At 42.7% G+C, this 27,056-nt stretch overlaps 3 protein-coding genes and 1 long non-coding RNA gene across 13 annotated transcripts in view; 2 read left to right on the top strand and 2 right to left on the bottom strand.

The window, feature by feature from the left end:
• Positions 1–1,987, bottom strand: part of LOC124107339 (uncharacterized) — a 53,849-nt gene extending 51,862 nt beyond the window's left edge. Inside the window, exon 1 of the long non-coding RNA XR_006856367.2 lies at positions 1,851–1,987. This is a non-coding gene — a long non-coding RNA (uncharacterized LOC124107339). The remainder of the gene's footprint in view (positions 1–1,850) is intronic.
• A 138-nt stretch (positions 1,988–2,125) lies between these two features.
• On the top strand, positions 2,126–7,948 carry Tinf2 (TERF1 interacting nuclear factor 2). Of its 10 annotated transcripts, none has more exons than XM_046465270.2 (9): positions 2,126–2,317; positions 2,432–2,536; positions 2,627–2,728; positions 2,816–2,923; positions 3,014–3,110; positions 3,491–3,938; positions 4,026–4,093; positions 4,202–4,293; positions 6,691–7,948. In XM_046465270.2, the coding sequence occupies exons 1-9, from the start codon at positions 2,126–2,128 to the stop codon at positions 6,718–6,720; spliced, it is 1,242 nt and encodes a 413-aa protein (XP_046321226.1). In that variant the 3' UTR covers positions 6,721–7,948. The 10 variants fall into 10 exon arrangements, with proteins under 10 accessions (XP_046321226.1, XP_046321225.1, XP_046321228.1 ...); XM_046465269.2 differs by having other exon boundaries at positions 6,634–7,948; XM_046465272.2 differs by having other exon boundaries at positions 5,826–7,948.
• On the bottom strand, positions 5,214–19,428 carry Gmpr2 (guanosine monophosphate reductase 2). Its single transcript, XM_046465278.2, has 10 exons — positions 19,264–19,428; positions 18,826–18,927; positions 18,574–18,693; positions 8,433–8,516; positions 8,086–8,259; positions 7,099–7,180; positions 6,888–6,994; positions 6,667–6,709; positions 5,898–6,057; positions 5,214–5,699 (listed from the first exon to the last, which is right to left on the bottom strand). Exons 2-10 carry the CDS (start codon positions 18,910–18,912, stop codon positions 5,510–5,512), a joined length of 1,047 nt encoding a protein of 348 aa, XP_046321234.1. The 5' UTR covers positions 18,913–18,927; positions 19,264–19,428; the 3' UTR covers positions 5,214–5,509.
• A 269-nt stretch (positions 19,429–19,697) lies between these two features.
• Nedd8 (NEDD8 ubiquitin like modifier) lies at positions 19,698–27,025 on the top strand. Its single transcript, XM_046465282.2, has 4 exons — positions 19,698–19,854; positions 25,273–25,320; positions 25,473–25,555; positions 26,662–27,025. The coding sequence occupies exons 1-4, from the start codon at positions 19,837–19,839 to the stop codon at positions 26,756–26,758; spliced, it is 246 nt and encodes an 81-aa protein (XP_046321238.1). The 5' UTR covers positions 19,698–19,836; the 3' UTR covers positions 26,759–27,025.
• Positions 27,026–27,056: the final 31 nt, after the last annotated feature.

Below are 27,056 nucleotides of genomic sequence, written 5' to 3'. Positions count from 1 at the left end.
CAGCACCACATAAAAATAAACAAATAAAGGTATTGTGCCCAACTATAAAAAAAAAAATTTAAAGAACCAAAAGGAAATGCTAGAAATAAAAAAAGAACTGTAATAGAAATTAAAAATGCCTTTGATGGGCTTTTTAACAGAGTGGACACAGCTGAGGAAAGAATCAGCCTGAAGAAGTGTGGATAGAATTTCCAAAGCTGAAATGCAGAGGGAAAATAATTTAAGAAGAACAGAATATCCATGCATTGTGGGATAATCACAAAAAGTGTGACATACACTAATGAAAATATCAGAGAAGAACAGAAAAAAAATGTTTGAAACAATATGGCTGAGAATTTCCCAAAAATTAATGATACCAAAAATAGATTCAGGAGGCTCACAGAACAGCATCCAGGATAAATGTCAAACAAACAAACACAAAACAGAACCACTACCATCATATAGGCATATCATATCCACACTGCAGAAAATCAAAGACAAAAAAAAAAAAAAAAGAGGAAAGAAAGAGTAAGGGATGGGAATAGGCTGGGGAAACTTATCTACAGAAGAGTAAGGATAAGAATTACATTGGCCTTCCATTCAGAAACCATGAAAGCAGAAAAGGAGTGAAACATTTGCAGTGTTGAAGAAAAATTTCAAAACTCACCAAATCTTGAGTTCTGTATCCAAAAAATTATTCTTTAAAAGGAAATAAATACTTTCCAAAAAAAAGTTGAGGAAATGTATTACCATTAGTCCTGTCTTGCAAGATATGTTAGAAGAAATGCTTTAGAATGAAAATTATGTAGGTCAGAAATTCAAGTCTACATAAAGGAATGGTAGAGAAGGAATAAGTGAAGTAAAAATGGGAGATGACTAGAATTTCCCATACCCAAGAAAATAGTCAATTCAATAATGGACTGACTCAAGTTAAGTACTCAACAAAATCTGAAAGGAAATTATTTTTAAATTTTAGAACTGGATAGAGAACAGAAAAGCACAAAATATTGCATATAACCCCACCATGCAGAGAAGACCAGTTAACAATCTGATGCCTCTTTAACTTTTGCAGAACTTGGGATTGAACCCAGGGGCACTCTATCACTGCTCTACACGCAGCCCTTTTAAGACAAGGTCTTGCTAATTGAGTTCCCCATGCTCTCTGGCCTCGGATTTGCTATCCTCCAGCCTTGGCCTCCAGAGTAGCTAGGAATACAATCACGGCTTGTATTTTTTTGCGGTACCGCGGATTGAACCAGGGATGCTTAACAACTAATAAACTATTCCTATACCTTTTATCATTTATTTTGAGACAGGGTCTCACTAAATTGCTGAGGCTGGCCTCAAAATTGCGATTCTTCTGCCTCAGCCTCCCGGAGTCCCAGGATTACAGACGTCCGCCACTGTGCCCAGTTCATATTTTACTTCTTAAAGGCGAGCGCCCTCTTCTGTTTGGCTAAATTCTTACTGGAAGCAGCATGTCGCTGGGGAAGGTTTCGCAGGCGCTAGTTGAGGACTGAGATTTAAGCACTTGTCATTTCAACGAACGAAAATAATGGACAGAGAAGATTGCATGATCTCCGAATTAGAAAGTCGGGCCTCGGAAGTGACACGACTTTTCAGTAGGTTCTGCGAAAAAAAGCGGGAACTGGGAACTGGGAAGGCCCCGAGGGGCGAGGGGCGGTCACAGATGTCTCAGTGGCCAACTAAAGCACTAGCAGCCGGGGGGCGGAGCCTGAGAGAGGCCGGACCTGCGGGGGCGCGGCCTTATGACGCGACGTCACACTTCACTGTCTGGCAGACCATTGGTTCCCTTTTACCTTCCTTTTCCGGGGCAAGGGAAACTAGGCTCAGAGCCGGAAGTGAGGTACCTTCGAGTTCCAGATAGCGGTGGCGCTTAAAGCTGAGTGATCCTGGTACCATTGGAGACGCCCTGCTCCTCCATTCAGGCTCCATCCTGAGCTAGGAGAAGCCCCCAGAATTCTGGCGACCTATAGAAGAGAATTGAGTCAGATCGCAGCGTATCCGGCGCACCACGAAAGAGCCGAATCAGAGGGCCCCCGGAAACCCGCCCCCAGGAGGGGTCGGGAAGTCTCTCCAAGGTGGTAGAAGCCTGAAGGAACAGCCCTGGGGCGGAGACGGGGCCATGGCCACGCCTCCGGGGGCCGGCCCCGCTACTTTGCGCTTCGCAGCGGCAGCCAGCTGGCAAGTAGTGCGCCAACGCAGCGTGGAGCACTTTCCGAGAGTACTAGAATTTTTGGGATCCCTGCGCGCTGCTGCTCCAGGCTTGGTTCGCTACCGGCACCATGAACGCCTTTGTATGGGCCTAAAGGCCAAGGTATTGGGGCGGAACGGAAGATCTGAGAGGGCCGAAGGTTGGGGGACAGGGGGAATACCAGTTGGAAAAGAGTGGTTTGTCCCGAGTGGGTATTCTGAGCTTAGTATCCTGCAGGTGGTGGTGGAGCTGATCCTTCAGGGCCGGCCTTGGCCCCAGGTCCTGAATGCCCTGAATCATCACTTCCCAGAATCTGGACTTGTAGTGCGGGACCCTAAAGCTGTGAGTAAATCTTGCAAACAAGCCCTAAGTCCAGTTGCACTTAAAAGTTGCCCCTGTTGCCCTCAACTTCTCTGCCTTTCCTATCAACAGACAAAGCAGGATCTGAGGAAGATTTTGGAGGCACAGGAGACTTTTTGCCAGCAGGTGAAGCAGCTGTCAGAGGTCCCTGTAGATTTGGCTTCAAAGCTGCAGGTGAGACTGGGTAGTTTGGAGGCTGTTAAGTGGTTGTTCCTATTTTCTGTCATCCTTTTCTGACCTGCTTGTCTTTCTCCACTGTAGGAACTTAAACAAGAGTATGGGGAACCCTTTCTGGATGCCATGGAAAAGCTGTTTTTTGAATACATGTGTCAGCTGGAAAAAGCACTGCCTTCAGTGCAGACACAGCAGGTTTTGTTGGAGCAAAACACTTAAGGACAGAGTGTGGGGTGGGATTATTGTATCAAGGACTGGTTTTTATGCCTCTTTTCCTGCCCACAGCTTCAGGATGTGCTGAGTTGGATGCAGCCTGGAGTTTCTATCACCTCTTCTGTTGCCTTGAGCCAATATGGTGTGGACATGGGGTGGCCACTTCCAGGTATTAGTACCACCTGGGATAATTAGCTATTTGTGGATGTGGTATTTAGTATGACATATTTTGAGTCAGTCAACTTGAAGTTAGGTGGGCCTGAAGCATAAGGAACCTGAGCAAATTAATCTGTTACTATCTATTATTCATTTTTTTCTGGTACTGGTAGTGAACCCAGGGGTGCTTAACCACTGAGCTACATCTGCAGCCCTTTTTAAAATTTTGGGACAAGGCTTCACAAAGTTACTTAGGGCCTCACCAAGTTGCTGAGGCTGGCCTTGAACTGGTGATCTTCCTTCCTCAGCCTTCTAGGTTGCTGGAATTACATGTATGTGCCACCATGCCCAGTTATCTATTCTCTTTATAAGAAGCCTCATTTTCTCTTTCAGAGTGCTCTGTTTCTGATTCAGTGAACCTGACAGAGATGGAACAAAATCCTCCTCTGCAACAGGCACTAGCACCCCATAGTCCTCTGCCAAAAGCCAAGCCTGGCCCTCAGGGACCAGCTTCAAGGAAGCACCCAGAACGTTTGGCAGGCCACCACTTCAATTTGGCTCCTCTGGGCCAGCGAAGAACCCGGTCCCAATGGACATCTGCTAGGGAAGGCCATAAGGAGCGTCCAATGGTCATGCTGTTCCCCTTTAGAAATTTGGGCACACCAACCCAGGTCATATCTAAATCTGACAGCAGGGAAGAGCATGGAATTCATACAGTGGACCCATCAGATGCTGTGGGCACAAGAACAGCCATCATGGGGAAGTCTAAGAGTCCATCTCAGATCCTGGGGGAAAGTGCTCTAAAGAACCCTGCTGACTTATCTGCCTCAGAGCAAAAAGAGTGAGTGTTAGCTTTGCTTCTTCCTAGTAGGACCACACTGTTTACTTACTTTTCTTTCACACTGTTCTTTGCTTGCTTCTACCTCAGGAATTGCTTGGATTGCTATATTGACCCACTGAGACTATCATTATCACCTCCTAGGGCCAAGAATCCAGGTAGGTAAGCTGAGTCAGGTTTTGCTTAGACAGTCTGTTTTCTTAGATACTTTTCAGAAACTTTGTTCACCTAGAAGGAGTATTTTGATTCTGGTTTCCTTCCTCCAGTGTGTTCCCCATCTCTGTGCAACTCTGTCATTACCATAGGAGACTTGGTTTTGGACTCTGATGAGGAAGAAAATAGCCAGAGAGAAGGAAAGGTGAGTAGGAAGGAGCAGAAAGCTAGGGAAAAGGATGGGCAGAACAAGCCTGAAAAATCCACATGCTTCAGAATACGGAGGATTTAGGGGATGGTTTTTCGACAATAGGATCTCCTGCTCCCTTCTCTGTAGGAGTTTCTGGAAAACTTTCAGAAGGCAAAGTTTGACACTCTGATTCCTACCTTCTGTGAATATCTCCCCACTTCTGGCCCCAATATGGTGCCCACTGCTTCCTGTGACCACCTAGGCAGCTCTACACCCTTGTGATAGCACTGGAATGCCCTCTTCCTCCTTGGTCTTTAGGCAGTTTGGTGGGAATGAAGTGGAAACCAGGCTTGGATTGTCTGACTACATTACTAAAAACTTTGTGATGCTTGATAATTAAACTTTAGATTTGTTACAACACTCTTGATGTGAGGAAGGACTTCTGTAGGTCAGTGGATGTCATTTCTTAGACATAGAACCAGGTTTCTAGAGTTGGAAGAATCCCTACCATTTTACTTCCCTTAGAAAGTGTTATTCAGATGTGCCCAGAAGTTGAGAGCCTGGAAGAGAAATGTCTTTTTATTGTTCTGAAAATATATGCCTAATGCTGGAATATATTTTATAAACTCTCATTCTGCCAATTCACCTGGGGGTGGTGGCGCTAGAATGAAAACACTTTGTGGGAATAATACTTACTGTCTTTAATACCACTGGGTCAATGCTAATCACTACCTTCCTACTTTGAAGCAACACCTAGATGTCAGCCTTGTGCAGAAAGCTTTAGCATCTCTTTTATAGTTAGTGAGACCTCTTTTTATTGAGTTATCTCAAATATAAACTTCTGAGCTTTTTAGATATTTAAAGATTTCATTTAATGAACCTGATTAATAAGACATAATTCCAAAAGCCTGCCCCATCCAGACCAAGGCCATATAGAACATTTATGATTTAATCAGTATCTTTTCATCTTCAGGATGCTGGGTCCCCAGATACCCATTCAATTATCTTACTTCATTTTCAGACTGTATTCTTCCTCACTTCCTCCCCAGTAAGTGCTCTGGGCATCTTGTGTGTACAAACAGAGAAGTATAGCGTTATTACAGGAGCTCTCAGGAGGAAGACAATGGGAACTGTTAAATGCACTGCCACAGTAGTTAGAATGGGTGAGAAACCCATTTGGGAAACCCTTTTGCGAAGTATTGGTGCCTTGAGCAGGCAGAAATACTCAGGTCTAGTGTGCATCACTGAAGATTGGATTCACCTGCTGGGTGACTCGGATGAAAGTAGTTCTCCGGCTCAACTCCTTTAGCTTAGCTGCTCCCACATAGGTGCATGTAGATCGGATCCCTCCTAGGATGTCACGAATGGTATGCTCCACATCCCCTTTAAAGGGGACTTCTACTGTCTTTCCCTCTGAGGCCCTTGAAATAGGAAAAAAAGTTATTACCTTCTTATTCTAGATTCCTTAAGCTCAATGACTCTTCTGTCTCTATAACACCATGTCACCATTTTTCCTCCTAAGAATTATATCATCCATTTTCCAGCAGCCATGAGCTCTGCCACCATACTATGCAGTCACATTCTCCAAGAACCCTCAGCTTCTGGTCCTCCACACATACCTGTACTCTGCCACGCCACCAGCGTACTTCTTCATGGCCATTTCAGAACTCATTCCATAGAAGAGTTTGTACTTCTTGCCATCTCTCTCAATGAGGTCACCACCTGACTCACTGTGCCCAGCCAGCATGCCACCGAGCATCACAAAGTCAGCCCCTGCCCCTGCCAAAATCAAAGAGGTAGGAAAGAGATTCCTCTGGCCAAGATGCCCACATGGCCCCCCTTCAAAAGCAACTCATGCCAAATTCTCAGTCCTGACAATGTCTCCAGCATCTTCCCAGCACTGTTTTTCTCTCTGACCCATATCCACAAAGGCCTGCTTTGACCTAGTTTATTCCTCTGGGCCTGATTTCCTCAAGATTTTTAAAATAGCCTCTGGAGATTCCCTGCCCAACTTCTGCTTTCACTGTCTTCTCATCATTTTGTTTTGTTGCTTCCATCTGAGTAAAACATCATGTCTCCCAAGAATAGTAGTCTCATTTTAATGTGAAGAAGAAAAGCAGAAAATGCAGGCTTATAGTCCCATTCTTCAGAGTCAGTGGCTCAGGAATTTACAGATGGCCCTGGCTCACACTTGGAGCATCTAAATTAGTCTCAGGATTTCTCCTGCTGGCTTACCCCAGGCGACACCACAGGCTTCAGGGTCACTACTTCATATTATGAGAGAATCTGAATGGCTTCCTGAGTCTCTCCTACCCTGACCCTAGATCCTGAGAGGTAATACATCCTCTTCTACAGGATCCTTCTTCTGTGCCCTCCCTAACTCCTTACCAAAAGCTTTGGCCACATCCCCAGGGCAGCTGCAACCTCCATCCTGCAAAATAAAGAGCACAGTGAACAGACAGCATGGATTTTCCAAGCGCTCTCAGCGATGTCCCAACAGTCCACTTCAAAACTGACATGCACTCAAGAGTCCTGACCCATATCTACTAGAGCCTCCATACTGCAGAAAACCTATTGGCAGCCTCATACCCTAAGACTTTGGGCCTTACTGAAATGATGTGGCCTTTGAGGCCATGAGCAGCATCTGCACACTCCATCACTGCACTGAGCTGTGGATACCCCACTCCAGTTTTCTTCCGGGTTGTACACACAGAACCTAGGAAGAACATGCCAAGGGTGAGAGTGAATTCACTCTGTGAATTTGCCACTGAAGGTGAGAGTGAATTCACTCTGTGAATTGGCCTCAATGAAATAGCTTACCTGGCCCAATTCCCACTTTGATGATGTCAGCCCCAGAGAGGATCAACTCTTCCACCATCTCTCCTGTTACCACATTCCCTGCCTGGGACAGAGCAGTCAAAATAAGAACATCCTTATGGTCAGAAATGGACACAAGCTTATTTGCTCTTAGATGGCATGCCTGGACTATGACTTCATATTATGAGAGACTAATACAAAGAAAGGATACCTAGGTTCCCTATGTTGGGACCTCTGAGGGCTTCTACACTAGCTACTTCAAAGGACCCTGCTCTCTATACTAAGCTAGCTAGATAGGGAGCAATGGTGGAAACTGGTGTCACTGTTGAAATGAGGGTAAAGCCAGGGTCCAGGATGCACTTTACTATCTCAGGCAGCAAGGTGGTATGACCCACAGGGGAGAAGTGAGATGGCATGAAGAAGTGTTCAGTGCAGCAAAAGAAATTACTAGAGCAAACTCAGATCTGACTTAAGAGTAGATTTATCTCCAACATACCCTGTTCTGTCATAGAACCTCTCTGGCTTCAGGGAAAGGGGAAGACATGGTAATGTAGGCTAAATACTCCTCCCAACTGTATTTGCTTTTGATGGTCAGCAGAGACCTTCAATGCTATGAAAGAAATGGGTTCTTGTCATCCCCTCCACAAGCTTGTAAAAAAATTAAACATTATTTCCTGTGATACCTTTTATGTGATTGTCCATTTCAATGGGCAGATGTATATGTACCAGAGTAATGTACAATGCATACATGTTCCATCATGGTTTTGTGAGTGATATCAAGGACACTGGATTTACAAAAACTAAATCAAGGATTGGAGATATTGCACTGCTAATAAACATTTTAGACTTGGAATCATGGTATAATCAATCACCCAGTAATGTTATGTGGACTCGAAATAGCATAATGTAACAGAAAAATGAATTGATGTAACAAATGAAGTGTTAAGAAAAAGAGTGGAAGGTAACAACTACAGGATAATAAAAACATACCATGATGGTGTGTTGAGGGAAGCGCTTCCGTACATCCTTTACAAATTCAACAAAGTGTTCAGAGTAGCCATTTGCCACATCTAGGCATATATATTTCACCTGGGGAATAGCTTCCAGGATCTGTTCCAGTTGCTCAAAGTCAGAAGAGCCTGTCCCTGAACTGGCAGCCAGATACTGTAGAAGAAACACGGTCACTGACATGAGAAGCATTAGACTAGCCTGTGACATTATATTATCAGAGATGATCTAGTGACCAAAGGGGTAAAGGGTGAGGGTTGGTTCCTGGCAGCCAAAAATGGTTCCCTGGAAAATGGACAAGGAAGGGAGTAAGAGGGGCCCAGTGTTACCTGAAGACAATCAGGATTCTGGCCAGCAAACTCTTGCCACTGATGAAGACTGTAATGTTTATGGACAGCAGTGAAGAGGGAGAACTGGGAAGAGAAGCATTCAGAAAGGAGAAAACATTATCAGGATCTTTTTCTATAAAAATAGATCTTTATACTCTTCTGAGAGAAAAAAACAATTGGAGTTTGGAAGGAAAACAAGTTCTTGGCTGAGCTGGGATTTGAGTTTGACCATTATTATCCCTACAAATTCCAGTAGGGCTTTTTCAACATGAAACTAGTATTTAATTATTCCTACTAAAGTACTGAGTCATCTGGATTTCACCAGCTAGCATATACATTGCTTTTGACCTAAAAGGTGAGAAAGACAAGCTCTTGGTGTAAGGGCACAAGTAGGAGATACGTAGGAACCATGAAGAGGCTAGATGGAGCCAGTGATTGTCTGCGCTTACACAGTCCCTCCTCCTAAGTACTCTAGTACTAAATCTGTCTTTAGTATCTTCTGATTCACTTGCCAGCAGTAATTCAGTGAGTACAGATGCCCACAAAAAGTAAAGCCTTAAGCTTAGTGGAGCTGTTAAGGGGCCATACCATCCTTTATTTCTTCAGGAGTAAGGACAAGTATTCTTTGATGGGGACATAGACAAGAAAAGTCTATTTCAGTCAACCAAGTTGTAAGACAATGACTTATCAGGTTTATATTCTCTAGCTCAACAAATGACAATGTCCCAGTACTTTGAGAAAGCCATTCAAAAGCCACCGTGGCCAGGCTCATGCCTGTAATCCCAGCTACTTGGGAGACTGACTCAGTAGGATCACAAGTGCAAGGTCAGCCTGGGCAACTTGGTGAAACCCTGTCTCAATAAAATTTTTTAAATGTACTTCAATGATACAGCATGACCGTTGGGTTCAATCCCAGATACTGAGAGAAACAAAACAAAACAAAAACCACTGTACACAGTGTTTGTGCTTTAAAAGTGCAAACATGCAAACAGACATGAGACAGCACAAATCTTGCAATGCACCAGAAATGCAAGGAAGTCATGTATCAGCTAGCAGCAGAAAGTGCTATACTTAGAGATGATCATCAATACCATCTAGCTAAAATCTGGTATTAAATTCTACCTTCTCAGCAACACTGTTAATATGTTGATTAAGTTGCTCTAGGAGGTCAACATGCCTTGGAGATGCAGTAGCCTAGTGTGGCATGAATACATCTAATATATAACATAATCTAGAAAAATATGTTTGCTTGCATCCGACCTTTTCATAATTATTAGGAAACTTGGCTCTGTCTCTGAAATCTGACTTTAGTACTCATCAGCAATACTGAAAAGCCAGTCTCAACATAAAGTATTAAGACATTCTCCAACAAGGTTCATGTATTACAGCATGCTGGTTAAATCTCCAGTCAGATTTATCATTCCCCAAGTCTACTGGTCAGGGAAAGCAGACTATGGGTAACAGCAGGATTCCTAAGCAGTTAAGTTAGAAAGGCAACAAAAATAATAAAACTGCATAACTATCAATCTCAGAGAAATAACAACAGACATTCCACAAAGAGACAGCAATTTGAAACAGGAAGATGGATTCTTTAAGGCTAACAGAACCACAATCAGCAACAAAATCCATCAACTATGGTTACGTGGATTGACCAGTAGAGTGCTTGTATTCTCAAAGTGTCCAGGTAACCTTCTCAGCTAACAAGTACAGAGGCAGGTAATACTACTGACAGGAGCAGTGTCTTCCATTTTCAAAGTGAACAACCTGCATTTAAGAAAAAAAACCGATTTAGGAAGATGGCGGCGAGGGGAGTGCATTGCCCCCGTGTGCTGCTTCACTGTGTGGGAGTATGACAGGTCAGGACGGCTAAAGGCTATCTTGTTAGGAATTTCCAGCAATAGTGGGGTGCTCCGGAACCTGGAGGAAGGATTTCCATCGCACGAGGATCGGCTACCGGGACTCAAACGTGAGAGGTTTGTCGCACGGAGGGTAACACTGCTTATTCAGCAAATCGCCCCGCGGCTAGAGTCTGCAGCGCGCGCTGGGAAACGAGGAGATAGCGACGCAGGGATACAGCGCTGCAGTTTCTGCCAGCCGTGCAAGCACCGTACTCAGGGCTGAATTCTGGGTTCGAGACGGGGAAGGAAGCGGTCCATCTTGGTTCTCCACACCGGTCAGACCACAGAGGAGGCCAGCAGCCACCATGTTGGAAAGCTGACGTCACCATCCCTGTTTTCGACTGACCGCAGCTCATTCAGCCATAGAACAGGTAATTTCAGGCTGCCATTCGCCTGCGGCTTGCAGATAGATTGCTAGGGTTCAGTGCCTGGGGGCTTCTTAGAACCTGATCTTATCGGAGCGAACACCGAGCGCGGGCGGAACGGGGCGGCCGAGTTCCCGCTCCCGGAACCGCCCTGGCCCAGGGCTGCGGAGCCTGCGGAGGCTGCTTCTTGGACCCTGCTCCTATCAGAGCATACACCAAGCACTAAGCAGCCGAATTCCGGATCCCGGAACTGAGCCCGCGGGGACTGCTTCTTGGAGCCTACTCTTATAGGAGCATACACCGAGCACGGAGCGGCCGAGTTCCGGCTCCCGGAACTTCCCTGGCCCGGGGCTAGGAGCCCGCGGAAACTGGTTCTCGGTCCGGGTCCTGCTGAGGGCCGGTAAGGACTCACCCGTTGCTTTGGTTGCCCAGCAAGGGGAACGAAATAATGCCATTCGCATAGGATACCAACATGGCAGAGATCTGATGTCATCAGAAAGCGGCGGAAGAGAGAACTTCATCAATACCAGCGGCGACATAAACAGTTGGTCTCCTGGTGGGGGGGGTGAGGCACAGACACCCGAGTCTCCTCAATTTGCCGTCGAGCCAGAGGGGAGGAGCCGGGCCGCCTCCAGCGCCCGGAGCAAGCCCAGCGGCTCGCCAGCGTGGTGACCACGTGACCCCAATTGGAGTGGGGGCGGAGCGGAGCCGCCACCCGCACCCGCAAGGTGGGCAGACCCGCGACCCAGTGGTACATGGGCGTGGTAGGAGGGGCAGGGCAGAGCCGCCGTTCGCGCTTGCAAGGTAAACAGACCTGTGACAGCCTGGCGGGTCAGGCCCAGTGGCCTGCCAGTGTGGTACATACGTCACCCCAACTGGAGTAGGGGCAGAGCAGATCCTTCTCCCATGCCCGGATCAGGCCCTGCCGGTGTGATGGCCACGTGACCCCAATTGGAGTGGGGGGCGGAGCGGAACCGCCACCCATGCCCGCAGGGTGAGCAGACCTGTGACCAACCTGCAGATCAGGCCCAGGGGTCCGCAGGCGTGGTAGGAGGGGCAGGGCAGATCCGCCGCCCGCACCTCCAAGGTAGGCAGACCTGCAACAGACCGGCGGATCAGGCCCAGGAGCCTGCCAGCGTGGTACACACACCACCCTAATTGGAGTAGGGGCAGAGCAGAGTCGCCGCCCGTGCCAGGAACAGGCCCAGCGTCCTGCAGGCGGGGTAGTCACGACACCCCAATTGGAGTAGGGGCAGAGCAGAGCCTCCACCCATGCCCGAAAGGTGGGCAGATCTGCGACCGACCAGCGGGACAGGCCCAGTGGCCTGCCGGTACGACAGACACGTCACCCCATTTGGAGTAGGGGCAGAGTAGAGCCGCCGCCCGCGCCTGCAGGGTAGGCAAACCTGCAACCGACCGGCGGATCAGGCCCCGTGGCCTGCCAGCGTGGTACACTCGTCACCCCAATTGGAGTAGGGGCAGAACAGAGCCGCCACCAGCGCCCAGAACAGGCCCAGTGACCTGCCGGCGTGGTAGCCACGACACCCCAATTGGAATAAGGAGAGAGCAGAGCCGCCGCCCGCGCCTGCAGGAAAGATACGCAAGCAGTATGAAAAGACAAGGAAAGAAAGGACCACAAGCAATGCAGGTCAACACAACTTTAGAAGAGGTAACAGCTGCAGCAGATGGAATGTCAGATAAAGAATTCAGGATATACATGCTTCAGATGATCTGGAGTATCAAGGAAGACATTAAACAGCAAAATCAGACAATGAAAGATCACTTCGACAATGAATTACGCAAACAAATCCAGGAAGCAAAGGATCAACTATACAGGGAGATAGAGGTTATAAAAAACAAACAAACAGAAATCCTAGAAATGCAGGAAGCAATAAACCAACTTAAAAACTCAATGGAGAATACTACCAGCAGAGTAGAACACTTAGAAGATAGAACATCAGACAATGAAGACAAAGTATTTCAACTGGAAAAGAACATAGACAGCTCAGCAAGACTGTTAAGAAACCATGAGCAGAACATCCAAGAAATATGGGATAACATTAAGAGACCAAACTTAAGAGTCATTGGGATACAGGAAGGTACAGAGCTCCAAACCAAAGGAATGAGCAGTCTATTCAATGAAATAATACGAGAAAACTTCCCAGACTTGAAGAATGAGACAGAATCCCAAATCCTAGAAGCCTACAGGACGCCGAATGTGCAAAATCATAAGAGATCCACACCTAGACACATTATAATGAAGATGCCCAACATACAGAATAAGGAGAGAATTTTAAAAGCTACAAGAGAAAGGAAGCAGATTACATTTAGGGGTAAGCCAATCAGGATAACAGCTGATCTTTCAACACAGACTCTGAAAGCTAGAAGATCCTGGAATAACATATTTCAAACACTGAAAGAAAATGGGTTCCAACCAAGAGTTGTGTATCCAGCGAAATTAAGCTTCAGGATGGAAGATGAAATTAAAACCTTCCACGATAAACAAAAGTTTAAAGAATTCGCAGCTAGAAAACCATCTCTTCAAAACATCCTCGCCAAAGCATTACAGGAAGAGGAAATGGAAAATAACAATGAAAACCAACAGTGGGAGGTAGGACAGTAAAGGGGGGGAAAATAATCAAAGAGGAAAACAAACCATGTTTAGTAACAGAAATAAACAAATATGGCTGGAAGAACAACCCATATCTCAATAATAACCCTAAATGTTAATGGCTTAAACTCACCAATTAAGAGACACAGGCTAGTAGAATGGATCACAAAACAAGACCCAACAATATGCTGCCTACAGGAGACGCATTTGATAGGAAAAGACATACATAGGCTGAAGGTGAAAGGTTGGGAAAAATCATATCACTCATATGGACTTCGGAAACAAGCGGGAGTGTCCATACTCATATCAAATAAAATAGATTTCAAGCCAAAGTTAATCAAAAGGGATAAAGAGGGACACTACATACTGCTTAAGGGAACCATACACCAACAAGACATAACAATCATAAATATTTATGCCCCAAACAATGGTGCAGCTATGTTCGTCAAACAAACTCTTCTCAAGTTCAAGAGTCTAATAGACCACCATACCATAATCAACACACCTCTCTCGCCACTGGACAGATCTTCCAAACAAAAGTTGAATAAGGAAACTATAGAACTCAATAACACTATTAATAACCTAGACCTAATTGACATATATAGAGTATACCACCCAACATCAAGCAGTTACACTTTTTTCTCAGCAGCACATGGATCCTTCTCAAAAATAGATCATATATTATGTCACAGGGCAACTCTTAGACAATATAAAGGAGTAGAGATATTACCATGCATCTTATCTGATCATAATGGAATGAAACTGAAAATCAACGATAAAAGAAGGAAGGAAAAAGCATACATCAATTGGAGAATGAACAATAGGTTACTGAATGATCAATGGGTTATAGAAGACATCAAGGAGGAAATTAAAAAATTCTTAGAGATAAATGAAAACACAGACACAACATATCGGAATCTATGGGACACATTGAAAGCAGTTCTAAGAGGAAAATTCATTGCTTGGAGTTCATTCCTTAAAAAAAGAAAAAAACAACAAATAAATGATCTCATACTTCATCTCAAAATCCTTGAAAAAGAAGAGCAAAACAACAGCAAAAGAAGTAGAAGGCAAGAAATAATTAAAATCAGAGCTGAAATTAATGAAATCGAAACAAAAGAAACAATTGAAAAAATTGACAAAACTAAAAGTTGGTTCTTTGAAAAAATAAACAAAATCGACAGACCCTTAGCGATGCTAGCGAAGAGAAGAAGAGAGAGAACTCAAATTACTAGCATACGGGATGAAAAAGGCAATATCACAACAGACACTTCAGAAATACAGAAGATAATCAAAAACTATTTTGAATCCTTATACTCCAATAAATTAGAAGATAGTGAAGGCATAGATAAATTTCTTAAGTCAATGATATGCCCAGATTGAGTCAGGAGGATATAGAAAACCTAAACAGACCAATATCAATTGAGGAAATAGAAGAAACCATAAAAAGACTACCAACTAAGAAAAGCCCAGGACCGGATGGGTATACAGCAGAATTTTACAAAACCTTTAAAGAAGAACTAATACCAATACTTTTCAAGCTACTTCAGGAAATAGAAAAAGAGGGAGAACTTCCAAATTCATTCTATGAGGCCAACATCACCCTGATACCTAAACCAGACAAAGACACTTCAAAGAAAGAAAACTACAGACCAATATCTCTAATGAACCTAGATGCAAAAATCCTCAATAAAATTCTGGCGAATTGGATACAAAAACATATCAAAAAAATTGTACACCATGATCAAGGAGGATTCATCCCTGGGATGCAAGTCTGGTTCAATATACGGAAATCAATAAATGTTATTCACCACATCAACAGACTTAAAGATAAGAACCATATGATCATCTCGATAGATGCAGAAAAAGCATTCGACAAAGTACAGCATCCCTTTATGTTCAAAACTCTAGAAAAACTAGGGATAACAGGAACATACCTCAATATTGTAAAAGCAATCTATGCTAAGCCTCAGGCTAGCATCATTCTGAATGGAGAAAAACTGAAGGCATTCCCTCTAAAATCTGGAACAAGACAGGGATGCCCTCTCTCTCCACTTCTGTTCAACATAGTTCTCGAAACACTGGCCAGAGCAATTAGACAGACGAAAGAAATTAAAGGCATAAAAATAGGAAAAGAAGAACTTAAATTATCACTATTTGCAGATGATATGATTCTATACCTAGCAGACCCAAAAGGCTCTACAAAGAAACTATTAGAGCTAATAAATGAATTCAGCAAAGTGGCAGGATATAAAATCAACACGCATAAATCAAAGGCATTCCTGTATATCAGCGACAAATCCTCTGAAATGGAAATGAGGACAACCACTCCATTCAAAATATCTTCAAAAAAAATAAAATACTTGGGAATCAACCTAACAAAAGAGGTGAAAGACTTATACAATGAAAACTACAGAACCCTAAAGAGAGAAATAGAAGAAGATCTTAGAAGATGGAAAAATATACCCTGTTCATGGATAGGCAGAACTAACATCATCAAAATGGCGATATTACCAAAAGTTCTCTATAGGTTTAATGCAATGCCAATCAAAATCCCAACGGCATTTCTTGTAGAAATAGAGAAAGCAATCATGAAATTCATATGGAAAAATAAAAGACCCAGAATAGCAAAAACAATGCTAAGCAGGAAGTGTGAATCAGGCGGTATAGCGATACCAGACTTCAAACTATACTACAGAGCAATAGTAACAAAAACAGCATGGTACTGGTACCAAAACAGGCGGGTGGACCAATGGTACAGAATAGAGGACACAGAAACCAATCCACAAAACTACAACTATCTTATATTTGATAAAGGGGCTAAAAGCATGCAATGGAGGAAGGATAGCATCTTCAACAAATGGTGCTGGGAAAACTGGAAATCCATATGCAACAAAATGAAACTGAATCCCTTTCTCTCGCCATGCACAAAAGTGAATTCAAAATGGATCAAGGAGCTTGATATCAAATCAGAGACACGCTGTCTGATAGAAGAAAAAGTTGGCTACGATCTACAGTCGGTGGGGTCGGGCTCCAAATTCCTCAATAGGACACCCATAGCACAAAAGTTAATAACTAGAATCAACAAATGGGACTTACTCAAACTAAAAAGTTTTTTCTCAGCAAAAGAAACAATAAGAGAGGTAAATAGGGAGCCTACACCCTGGGAACAAATCTTTACTCCTCACACTTCAGATAGAGCCCTAATATCCAGAGTATACAAAGAACTCAAAAAATTAGACAATAAGAGAACAAACAACCCAATCAACAAATGGGCCAAGGACCTGAACAGACACTTCTCAGAGGAGGACATACAGTCAATCAACAAGTACATGAAAAAATGCTCAACATCTCTAGGTGTCAGAGAAATGCAAATCAAAACCACCCTAAGATACCATCTCACTCCAGTAAGATTGGCAGCCATTATGAAGTCAAACAACAACAAGTGCTGGCGAGGATGTGGGGAAAAGGGTACACTTGTACATTGCTGGTGGGACTGCAGATTGGTGCAGCCAATTTGGAAAGCAGTATGGAGATTTCTTGGAAAGCTGGGAATGGAGCCACCATTTGACCCAGCTATTCCCCTTCTTGGTCTATTCCCTAAAGACCTAAAAAGAGCATGCTACAGGGACACTGCTACATCGATGTTCATAGCAGCACAGTTCACAATAGCAAGACTGTGGAACCAACCTAGATGCCCTTCAATAGACGAATGGATAAAAAAAATGTGGCATTTATACACAATGGAGTATTACTCTGCATTAAAAAATGACAAAATCATAGAATTTACAGGGAAATGGATGGCATTAGAGCAGATTATGCTAAGTGAAACTAGCCAATCCCTAAAAAACAAATGCCAAATGTCTTCTTTGATATAAGGAGAGTAACTAAGATCAGAGTAGGGACGAAGAGCAGGAGAAGAAGATTAACATTTAACAGGGATGAGAGGTGGGAGGGAAAGGGAGAGAGAAGGGAAATTGCATGGTAATGGAAGGAGACCCTCAGGGTTATACAGTGGAGGGGGTAGAGAGGAGGGGAGGGGAGGGGAGAGGTGGGGAGGGGGGAGGGTGGAGGATGGGAAAGGCAGCGGAGCACAACAGACACTAGTATGGCAATATGTAAATCAATGGATGTGTAACTGATATGATTCTGCAATCTGTGTATGGGGTGAAGGTGGGAGTTCATAACCCACTTGAATCAAAGTGTGGAATATGATATGTCAAGAAATTTGTAATGTTTTGAACAACCCACAATAAAAAATTAAAAAGAAAAAAGAAAAAAAAAACACTCCATTTGGGGAATATCCCAGAAATTCCCAGGAACCTAGGACTTACAAGGAAGAAAAAAAAAAAAAGGAGAAAAGAAAAGTAGACATAAAAGTAATAAGCTGCTTCTCCCTAGAATATTCTATTTAAGAATTTTTGAATGTTCAACCTGTATTTAGTTTCTAGACTAAACCAGTGAATGCTGAGTGTTATGAATAATGGTGTCTTTGAAGGGATGCCTGTGATTAGGAGCAGGTAACCTGGGTGGTGGGAAAAGTTGGTAAGGGTATAAAGATAAGGAAAAAAAGTTCTGTTCATTTATCAGAAAACTGGGGCAAAATTTCCCAGTGCAGGGGTGTCCACCTGTAATCCCAGAAACTGGAGTGGCTGAGACAGGAGGATTACAAATTTGAGGCCAGCTTCAGTAACTTACCAAGGTCCTAAGCAACTTAGTGAGGCAAGCTTAGTTTCTCAAAATGAAAAACAAAAAGGGCTGGGAATGTAACTCAGTGACAGTGTGTCTCTGAGTTCAATTGCTGGTACAGAAAAAAAAAAAAAAAGGAGGGCAAAATTTAACTCTGAATCTCACTAGTTCAGATAGCCTTTATTTATTTATCTATTTATCTATCTATGTATCTATTTATTTATTTATTTTTGGTACCGGGGATTGAACTCAAGGGTACTCACCACTGAGCCACATCCCCAGCCCTATTTTGTATTTTATTTAGAGACAGGGTCTCGCTGAGTTGCTTAGCGCCTCGCAGTTGCTGAGGCTGGCTTTGAACTCGAGATTCTCCTGTCTCAGCCTCCCAAGCCACTGGGAATACAGGCATGCACCACCACGCCCGGCTCAGATAGCCCTTTTAAATAATCAGATAATGGGGCCTTAGTACTGGAGAAAACAGTAAATAGAGCGTCCTAACTGCTATTTGCCAGAGGTAACTGAGAATGGGGAGAGGGATGCAAACGCTTCTATAGCCATTGAGGCAACTAGACACCTACCTTACAAAGAACCTTGGCCATTTCAAAGGTGCCTACAGTATCCATATTAGCAGCAATGATCGGGACGCCGTTGTACATCTGCTTTGAATTACGAAATGAAAATGATCTTGTGAGATCCACCTGCAGATGTGAACAGAAAACAGTATTTTATTCATCCGGAAAACACATTAGGACAAGGACCAGGGAGTTTCTTGCTCCTGCTTCTGTCCAGGAGCTTAGGGTTAAAAAAGAGGAAATACAAAGCTGGCTTACCTCACTTCGAGACTTTAGGGTGCTGCGTTTTGGCCTCAAAAGAACATCCTTGAAGTCTAGTTTCACGTCATTGTCGATATGAGGCATGGCGGGGTCTGGAATCTGAGTATTGGAGGGTAGGAAGTCAGGAGGAATCTGAATCAATATTCCCTTGGGCCTTAATGTCCTGATGTGGCTGGGACAGGGTGCATCTCTCCTGGCTTAAGTCGTGGAAGGTCGGGTTTTAAGGCAAGGTTTGGGCCCTGAAGCAGGTCGCCGGCACTCGTCCTGGCCTCGATGCTTCCATCTCAATTACAGATTGTTGGATAGAATTGGGTTGGTGAACCGGAGTGTTCACTTTACCCAGCTACTTTCCCTACCCACCCCTGCAAAGAGGAGTCAGATTTAGGGAGAAGAAATGGGAAGGTTTCAATCAACTTCCGGCATGGGGGTACTCACTTCCTGTTGCCTTGGTGTCAGTTGACCGAAACTCCCCTAGCTTAGCTACTAGCCTCGTGCAGCCCCGCTGAGCCTTGTGGGGTCACGCCAACAGGTTCCGCTAATTGCGGGTAAGACAACTAATCGAGGAATTCCACCTTCGGGGGCGGACGTGCGAGGCCTTCTGGGTAACAGAGTTCACACACTGAAGTTGCCGTTGGATCTGAGCGGCAGGAAACTACAACTTCCAGGGTGCAACGAGCAGAGCGGCTTTCTGGCATGATGGGAGAAGTAGTTCGTTTTGCCCCAGCTTTCCGCTAGCCTTGACTCCTTAAGGATTCTCAGAATTAGGAAAGCGTCATTTCTGCTACACTTAATCCGGCTGCGTTATTTTATTTACAACGCAACTGAAACGAAGCGCGGGAGCATTCGTGAGCCTTTCGGAAACCCTGTAGAAACTGGGGGGGGGGTGTGGCCAGAGGGTGACCCGGAAGCAGAAGTGACTCCCACAAGCGGAGTGTTAGGAAGCGTCGGCGGCGACCGCAGCGGGAGAAGCAGCAATTTATCTGTTTGCAGCCACAATCTGGGAAGAAGATGCTAATTAAAGTGAAGGTGGGAGCACTTCCACGCTTGCCAAGACTCAGTGGTACTGGGCCGGCCGCTGCGTCTTACGGGAAAAGCGGGGAAGGAAAACCACGCCTTATCTGGAGAGTGCTGACAGCCTCGGGGCTCAGCGCGAGGGGTCATGGGAAATAGGGGGACCCGGGTGGGCTTTGAGAGCTGGAGGCTGGCCCCGCCTGACGACCCTAGGGTCTCGCTTCATTCGAACCCGCTCTGTCTAGAGAAAGTCTAGCAGCAGCTTGCCACCCCTATCCCCGGATTCTTGAGAAAAGCTCTGCCCTCCATTCTTCATGCCCAGGTTATCTGCTGCTCGCAGCCCCTAATGTAGGCTATCTCCAAGCACAGTGCTGAAACATTAGCTTGAGAAAACTGGAGGTCTCCCAAAGGCTGTAGACTATAAGCCTTTGCTGGTGATTGCCGAGATGTGTGTAAGCCGTTCTTGAGGAGCTGGGATTCAGTCGTCTTTTGCTTTTCTGAGCTGTGTATCGCTTTCTTGACTGAGGCAGGTAGTTACGGTTTCTTAGTTCTTGGTACTAGCTGTCTTCATTATTTTCATCTCTCATCTCCTGTGGTAGTTCTTCACCAATTTTTAACTCCTCTTATTTTCTCTTTTGTTCTTTTAGCCAGAGACAAAAAAAAAAAAAAAAACCTGCAATCGACACAGTTCAACACTAGTTTGCCTTTTTATAGCTTAGTAATTCTGTCCTTATTTCATCAGCTTATTAGCATGTTTACAATATGTCATAGCCATTCTTTTTAAATTGTAGATAGACACAATACCTTTATTTTATTTATTTTTATGTGGTGCTGAGGATCGAACCCAGGGCCTTGTATGTGTTAGGCCAGCGTTCTACCGCTGAGCCCCAGCCCCCGTCATAGCCATTCTTAAGCTTCTCTTCTAGTCCTTCCAAATTATCTCTTGCCAGAGAGCATGTTGAAAATCATTGTTTTTCAGACTTTTTAGAAACCTAAAATCAACTCTGTGGGTCGCAAGCACCATTAAAAAAAGAAAAGATCAAGGTATACTGCTGGATAAGGGTATTGTTTTGTGAAGCTTGTTTTCATTTTTTTATATATATATTACACGCATGTGTTACTATTCATATGTGTTTCTTAGTCCTTCACTGTCACAATTTTTAGAAGCACTAAGGATGAATGCTCATGCTTTTTCATGTCCTCCTAGTCCAAAGAAGAGGGTTATTACTATTCTTTTGTTAAATGTTTTTTCATTTTTTTAAAATGTCAACCCACACTAAGAAGTTTTAATATTAAACACAAACAACTTTCTGTGAGTGATACCTTCTGATATTTTTAGTTCTAAGTTTGTTTCATTATCCACTGGTGGGTTAAGACCTACAGTTTAAAAACTACTGTGTTCCAAATGGACTTCTCAAACTTCAAAGTGCATTAGAATAGCCGGGGAGTCTTGCTGAAATGCTGATTATGATTCTGTGGGACTAGGATGGAGTATGAGAGTCTTCTAGCAGGAAATGATGATTGCTGTTTATCTGAAGACTATACTTTGATTATCAAGGTTGTAGATTTTACCTTTTTTTAAATCCATTTTTACAGTCATTTAAAATTTCCAGTCTCCTTCCCTGCCACACTTTGCCTTCTGTTTCCTATCAGATCTCTGTCCTCCATCTCTTTTTTGTTTACTTCATTCTTTATATATTAAACACATGAGAGCAATTTGTTCGATATTAATTACTATGTAAATGATAGCTTTTGTGGGGGTTCCTTTGTGAATTATCCACCTTTCAATTGTTGTTTCTGTGTAACTGAAGTCAGTAACTGGTTAACTGATTTCATCCATATCTTTCTGTAATCCTTTACAATTAAATCCTTCCTGATTTAAATCTTATAACCTAATCTCCGTGATCCTAATTTAAGCACATCATCTTCTATCATAAGTCATCTTCTCTAGGACCCATTTCGTATGTTAATACCCTTGATTTATCACGTATCTGGAACACAATTCTTTAGAATCATTTCTCTTCTATAGTACTTCATTTTTCATATGAAACCAATTTATGCATTATTTTTCTTTCCCATCACATTACTTTCCTGCAGGTCTGGGGTTCATTAACATATATCCTTAGCTGGGTGTTGTGATGCACACCTATAATCTCAGCTACTTAGGCGGCAGAGGCAGAAGGATTGAAAGATTGAGGCCAGCCTCAGCAACTTAATGAGTCCCTGTATCAAAATAAAATTTTAAAAAGGGATGGGGATGTAGCTCAGTTGTAGAGCATCCCTGGGTTCAATCCCCAGTACAAAAAAAAACACCAACAAAAAAACCCCCAAAGCCTTAAATCCTTGTTTCTCTGTGAAAGTTCTATTTTCTTACTTCCATTCCTTCTTTAAAGTGTATAGTCTAAACCAAGACATGGTGTACCAAAACCATAGTGTACAGAGGTCTTCTTTAAGCTTCTTTTGATCATATTGTTCCCTAACCACACATCTGGCATTGGTTTCCCTGTTGTAGATTACTCTGGCAGCTGTGTTTACTAATCTTAACTTGTTTTCTCATTCATTTCTCATCCATGTTGTCTTAATATAATAAAATTATATTCAGCCGGGCATGGTGGCACACACTTGTAATCCCAGTGGCTCGGGAAACTGAGACAGGAGAATCATGAATTTAAAACCAGCCTCAGCAATAGCGAAGTGCTAAGTAACTCAGTGAGACCCTGTCTCTAAATAAAATACAAAAAGGATTGGGGATGGTGCTCAGTAGTTGAGTGCCCCTGAATTCAATCCCTGGTACCAAAAAAAAAGATAAATAAAATGTACAGTTTTTAAGGGTTCAGTTCAGTGAATTTTTAACAGTAATATAAACCCATGTAACTACAAGCTTTAAAACATTTTCATCCCTTTCCCCCACCCCAGAAAGTTCTGTACTTTAGTTTTGCTTGTTTTAGAACTTCATATAATAGAATGATATGGTACAGATAGATAATTTTTTTTTTTTTTCTTATTGGAGACAGGGTTACTATATTCCCTAGGCCAGGCTGAAACTCTCAATCCTGCCAACCTCCCACATAGCTGGGATTACAGGCATATGTCACCATGCCTGGCCAATATATAATTGTTGTGTCTAGATTCTTTCAGTATTATATCTATTGTAATGTGTATCTACAATTTGTTCCTTTTTAATACTGAATAGTATTCCATTAGATAATTATATCATAGTTGTTTATCCATTCTTCTGTTGATAGGCATTTGGGTTGTTTCCAGTTTCTGGCTATTATGAATAAGACTTCTGTAAACATTGTTATACAAGTCTTTTTGTGGATAAATGTTTTCATTTCCATTGGATAAATACCTAGGAATAGAATTACTCGGCCATGTGGTAGGTATATATAACTTTGAAAAGAAACTGCCAAACAGTTCTCCAAAGTGTTGCACTGTTTTGCCTTCCCACCTGCAATATCTGAACATTTCACTCTCTCTGAACCCTTGCCAGTTTCTACTGATCTCATTTCTTAGCTATTCTTGTGGGCATGTTACCTCATTCAGGTTACATTGATCGTTAATTTTCACTCACCATAGCATTTTGTCATAGTCTCTTGTATTTGGACAGTAATATTCAATATGGCACTTCTTTGTGTGCTGGTTTGTTCTTTTTTTGTGTCTTAATTGTTTCTTGGCTGTAAAATCTTCACTTTAAGAAGCCTGGATCACAGCTGGGTGTGGTGCTGCATGCCTAGAATCCCAGTGACTTGGGAGTTTGAATTAAGAGGATTGCCAGTTTGAGGCCAGCCTCAGCATCTTACTGAGGCCCTAAACAACTTGGCAAGATCATGTCTCAAAATAAAAAATTAAAAGGTCTGGTGATGTGGCTCAGTGGGAGAGTGCCTCTGGGTTCAATCCCTGTTACCCAAAAATAAATAAATAAATAAAAGGGGCTGGGGATATAGCTTAATGGTAGAGTGTCCCTGGGTTCTCCCCCCCGTACCCCACCCCCACAATATTAACTAGTATTTATGTGATAAAGGAATATAATTTTATAAAAAATTTAAACAGAGATAAAGGGAGAGTTACCCTTGATAAAGCCTTCTCTCAAACCACCGCCCTTTTTAAAAAATAATCACAATTAAGAGGGGTGTGTATATTTCTAATTCTTTTTTTTGTGCATATACATGTGTCTGCATATAGAAAATGTTATGTAATTATACATTCTTTAAAGAATTATACATCATTTATGGGGTTGGGGTTGTGGCTCAGCAGTATAGTGCTCGCCTAGCATGAATTAGGCACTGATTCAATCCTTAGCACCACATAAAAATAAAAGGTATATGTCCCCCTAAAACTAAAAAATAAATTAAAAAAAAATCTTTAATAAAAAAGAATTATACATCATTTAGATATTTCCTTATTATATAATGTATAATTGTATAGCTGTACCATTGTTTAATTTTTTGTGTTTTTTATTAGTGCAAATCATTTATACATAATAGTGGGGTTTATTTTGACACATTGATAAATGCATATAACATGATTTGCTCCATTTCAATCCCCTGTACTTCCCCTTTCTCTGACAGTTTTCTTATAACAGGTTTTACTAGGCTGTTTCTAGTGATATGCTTTCACAAATGTCACTGCAATAAACCTTACATGTGCCTCTGGATACATGCCCAAATTTTTCCTCCAAGTTGGTAACCTAGAAATGTAATTAATTGAAGAGTCTTTACATAGCCAGATTGATGACAAATACATAGATGTGATTCTTGCAACTCAGGAGGCTGAGGAAGGAGGGTCAGGTTTGAGACCAGCCTCGGCAACTTATCCAGACCCTGTCTCAAAGATAAAAAGGCTGGGGATGTAACTTAGTGGTAATGCACCTTTGGATTCAATCCCCAGCATCAAAAAATTAAATTTAATTTTAAAATTAAAAAGGATAGGAGATGTGACTCAGTGGTAGTTGCCCCTGGTTTAAATTTCCAGTACCACACACATACCAAAAGAGAGAGAGAAAAAAAATAAAGGACTTTCTGGTATCCTAGAGAAGTCTTTGAAATATCTGAAAGGTGACTTCTAGTGTTGATATTTATTCTGGAGCAGTCTTTCTGACTTGAAGGAATACTTAGAATACCTCTCATTCTTGTATCATCCAATAAAAAACAAAACAATATTCTTACTGATTTGGATTGTGGAGGGGACAGAGGGAGATGGCTTGTGGAAACAGGAGGATCTAATGGTTCACAGAATCTTGCCCTACCAAAGTCATCCACAGCCTAAAACTGTTTGATAATACAGTTATGATCAAAGCCTTCTGATTCTCCAAAGCAACCTTGCTGAGAATGTCCATCTCTTAGAAGTCAAGAGAGAATAGGACAGTCTGTTTTACCTAGAAGATAAATTATATTTTGGATTATAGGACTTATAACAACATTTGCCTTTCAGACGCTGACTGGAAAGGAAATTGAGATTGATATTGAACCCACAGACAAGGTGATGTATGCCCAACACCCTTCTCCTTGCCTGTGTCTTTGAGTGGGCTTATGAACTTAGTCCATTTGCTGTCATGCTATCTGTATAGTTCTTGTTCTTTCCATTTCCATGGTTCTTTCCTCAAGAAGCCTCTGACTACTTGCTCTCTAAAGGTGGAGCGAATCAAGGAGCGTGTCGAAGAGAAAGAGGGAATTCCCCCACAACAGCAGCGGCTCATCTACAGTGGCAAACAGATGTGAGTTTGGAGGGAAAGTTAGGGTAAAGTGATGTTATGTGAAAAGGAAGTGGGGACAAGTGCTTGAGATGGGTCAGGCCTGCCTCTTTCTTGTGCTCGCTCGCTCTCTCTCTCTCTCTCTCTCTCTCTTTTTTTTTTTGGTAGTTGTAGATGGATATGGTACCTTTAACCTTTATTTTACTTTTTTTATCTTTATGTGGTGCTGAGGATCGAACCCAGGCCTCACACATGCTAGGCAAGCACTCTACCACTGAGCTACAATCCCAGCCCTTCTTTTTTAAATTATTTTTTTGGTGCTTTGAACCCTTTGGTGGTTTGATAAAGCTTATAGAGTACTTCTCAGGACAGATAAATTTTTTTAGTATAGAATAAAATATGTGGAATTGGAAAGGAAACTAATTATATTGAACTACAGTTATCAAATTATGAAAACAAATGTGGTATAATAACATGTGCTTCTTTAATAATAAATAAGATCTAGTAGTGGGTCTAATAACTGCTGTAATTTTGAAATATTTTCAAGATACCTGCAAACATTGTAATATGATATGGACATATCTAATTTCTGTTGTTAACAAGTTACTTACATTGCCAATGCTACTATGAGTTTTTATACTTTTTTTTTCCTATTTTCAAAATTAAAAGAAATAGTTAGAGGTTAGTAAAAATAAAGGTTGAATTTTTTCTCATTCAAGTTCACAGACTTCCCAGAGAGAACCATGAAACCCAGATTAAGAAACCTTGTTCTAGCTGGGCATACTGGCTCAGCCTGTAATACTAATAACTCAGGAGGCTGAGGCAGGAGGATCGTAAATTTGAGACCAGCATCAGCAATTTAATGAGACCCTAAGCAACTTAGTGAGATCCTGTCTTAAAAAGACTGAGGATGTAGCTCATTGCCCCTGGGTTCAATCCCCAGTATCAATAAACAAACAAACTTTTTGGGCTGTGGATGTAGAGGATGTAACTTAGCAGCTTAAGGATATAACACTAGTTTAGCATGCTTGAAGCCTTGGGTTTGATCCCCAGCATGACCCCCCCCAAAAAAGAGAGAGAGAACACCTATTCCAGATGATATTTCTAATGCTTCTTTTGCCCCTCTGTAGGAATGATGAGAAGACAGCAGCTGATTACAAGATTCTAGGTGGTTCAGTTCTCCACCTGGTGTTGGCTCTGAGAGGAGGAGATAGTCTCAGGCAGTGACGGACCTTCCTTCCAGTTCACCTCCTTATGCTGTTGTTCATAATGAGGCATCATATATCCTGTCACTCTCTGGGACACCAGAGCCACTCCCCCCTCCCCTGGATGCCCAGTTTTGTGTGTGGTGGGAGAATATGAGGACCCCAGGATGCAATGTTCCTGGCCCAAAGGGCCCCTGCTGGCTATTGGATTTTAATTTGCAGTCCTGTGTGCTTCCCTCTCTTATGGCTGTGTCCCTAGTTGTCAATAAAATTTCCTGGCCTCCTGTAATCTTTTTCTGTTGCACAAATGTGACTGAAAT

The sequence above is a fragment of the Marmota monax genome, unplaced genomic scaffold (assembly GCF_021218885.2).
Source record: "Marmota monax isolate L192 unplaced genomic scaffold, Marmota_monax_Labrador192_F-V1.1 WCK01_AAM20220418_F8-fsc00079, whole genome shotgun sequence".
In the NCBI taxonomy this organism is placed as follows: domain Eukaryota; kingdom Metazoa; phylum Chordata; class Mammalia; order Rodentia; family Sciuridae; genus Marmota; species Marmota monax.
Note: the sequence above shows the minus strand (reverse complement) of the source record. Positions and strands in the feature narration are given on the sequence as shown.

What these genes read in the sequence shown, in the direction of transcription:
- Nedd8 (XM_046465282.2), top strand. An exon ending in ATATTGAACCCACAGACAAG is followed by an intron (nt 25,321 to 25,472) that starts GTGATGTATGCC and finishes TGCTCTCTAAAG; the next exon opens with GTGGAGCGAATCAAGGAGCG. An exon ending in ATCTACAGTGGCAAACAGAT is followed by an intron (nt 25,556 to 26,661) that starts GTGAGTTTGGAG and finishes GCCCCTCTGTAG; the next exon opens with GAATGATGAGAAGACAGCAG.
- Tinf2 (XM_046465268.2), top strand. Translation starts at nt 2,126, where the DNA reads ATGGCCACGCCTCCGGGGGCCGGCCCCGCTACTTTGCGCTTCGCAGCG. An exon ending in ATTTGGCTTCAAAGCTGCAG is followed by an intron (nt 2,729 to 2,815) that starts GTGAGACTGGGT and finishes TCTCCACTGTAG; the next exon opens with GAACTTAAACAAGAGTATGG. An exon ending in CATGGGGTGGCCACTTCCAG is followed by an intron (nt 3,111 to 3,490) that starts GTATTAGTACCA and finishes TTTCTCTTTCAG; the next exon opens with AGTGCTCTGTTTCTGATTCA.
- Gmpr2 (XM_046465278.2), bottom strand. Translation starts at nt 18,912, where the DNA reads ATGCCTCATATCGACAATGACGTGAAACTAGACTTCAAGGATGTTCTT. An exon ending in CCCTAAAGTCTCGAAGTGAG is followed by an intron (nt 18,694 to 18,825) that starts GTAAGCCAGCTT and finishes TCACATCTGCAG; the next exon opens with GTGGATCTCACAAGATCATT. An exon ending in AGAATCCTGATTGTCTTCAG is followed by an intron (nt 8,260 to 8,432) that starts GTAACACTGGGC and finishes TTTCTTCTACAG; the next exon opens with TATCTGGCTGCCAGTTCAGG.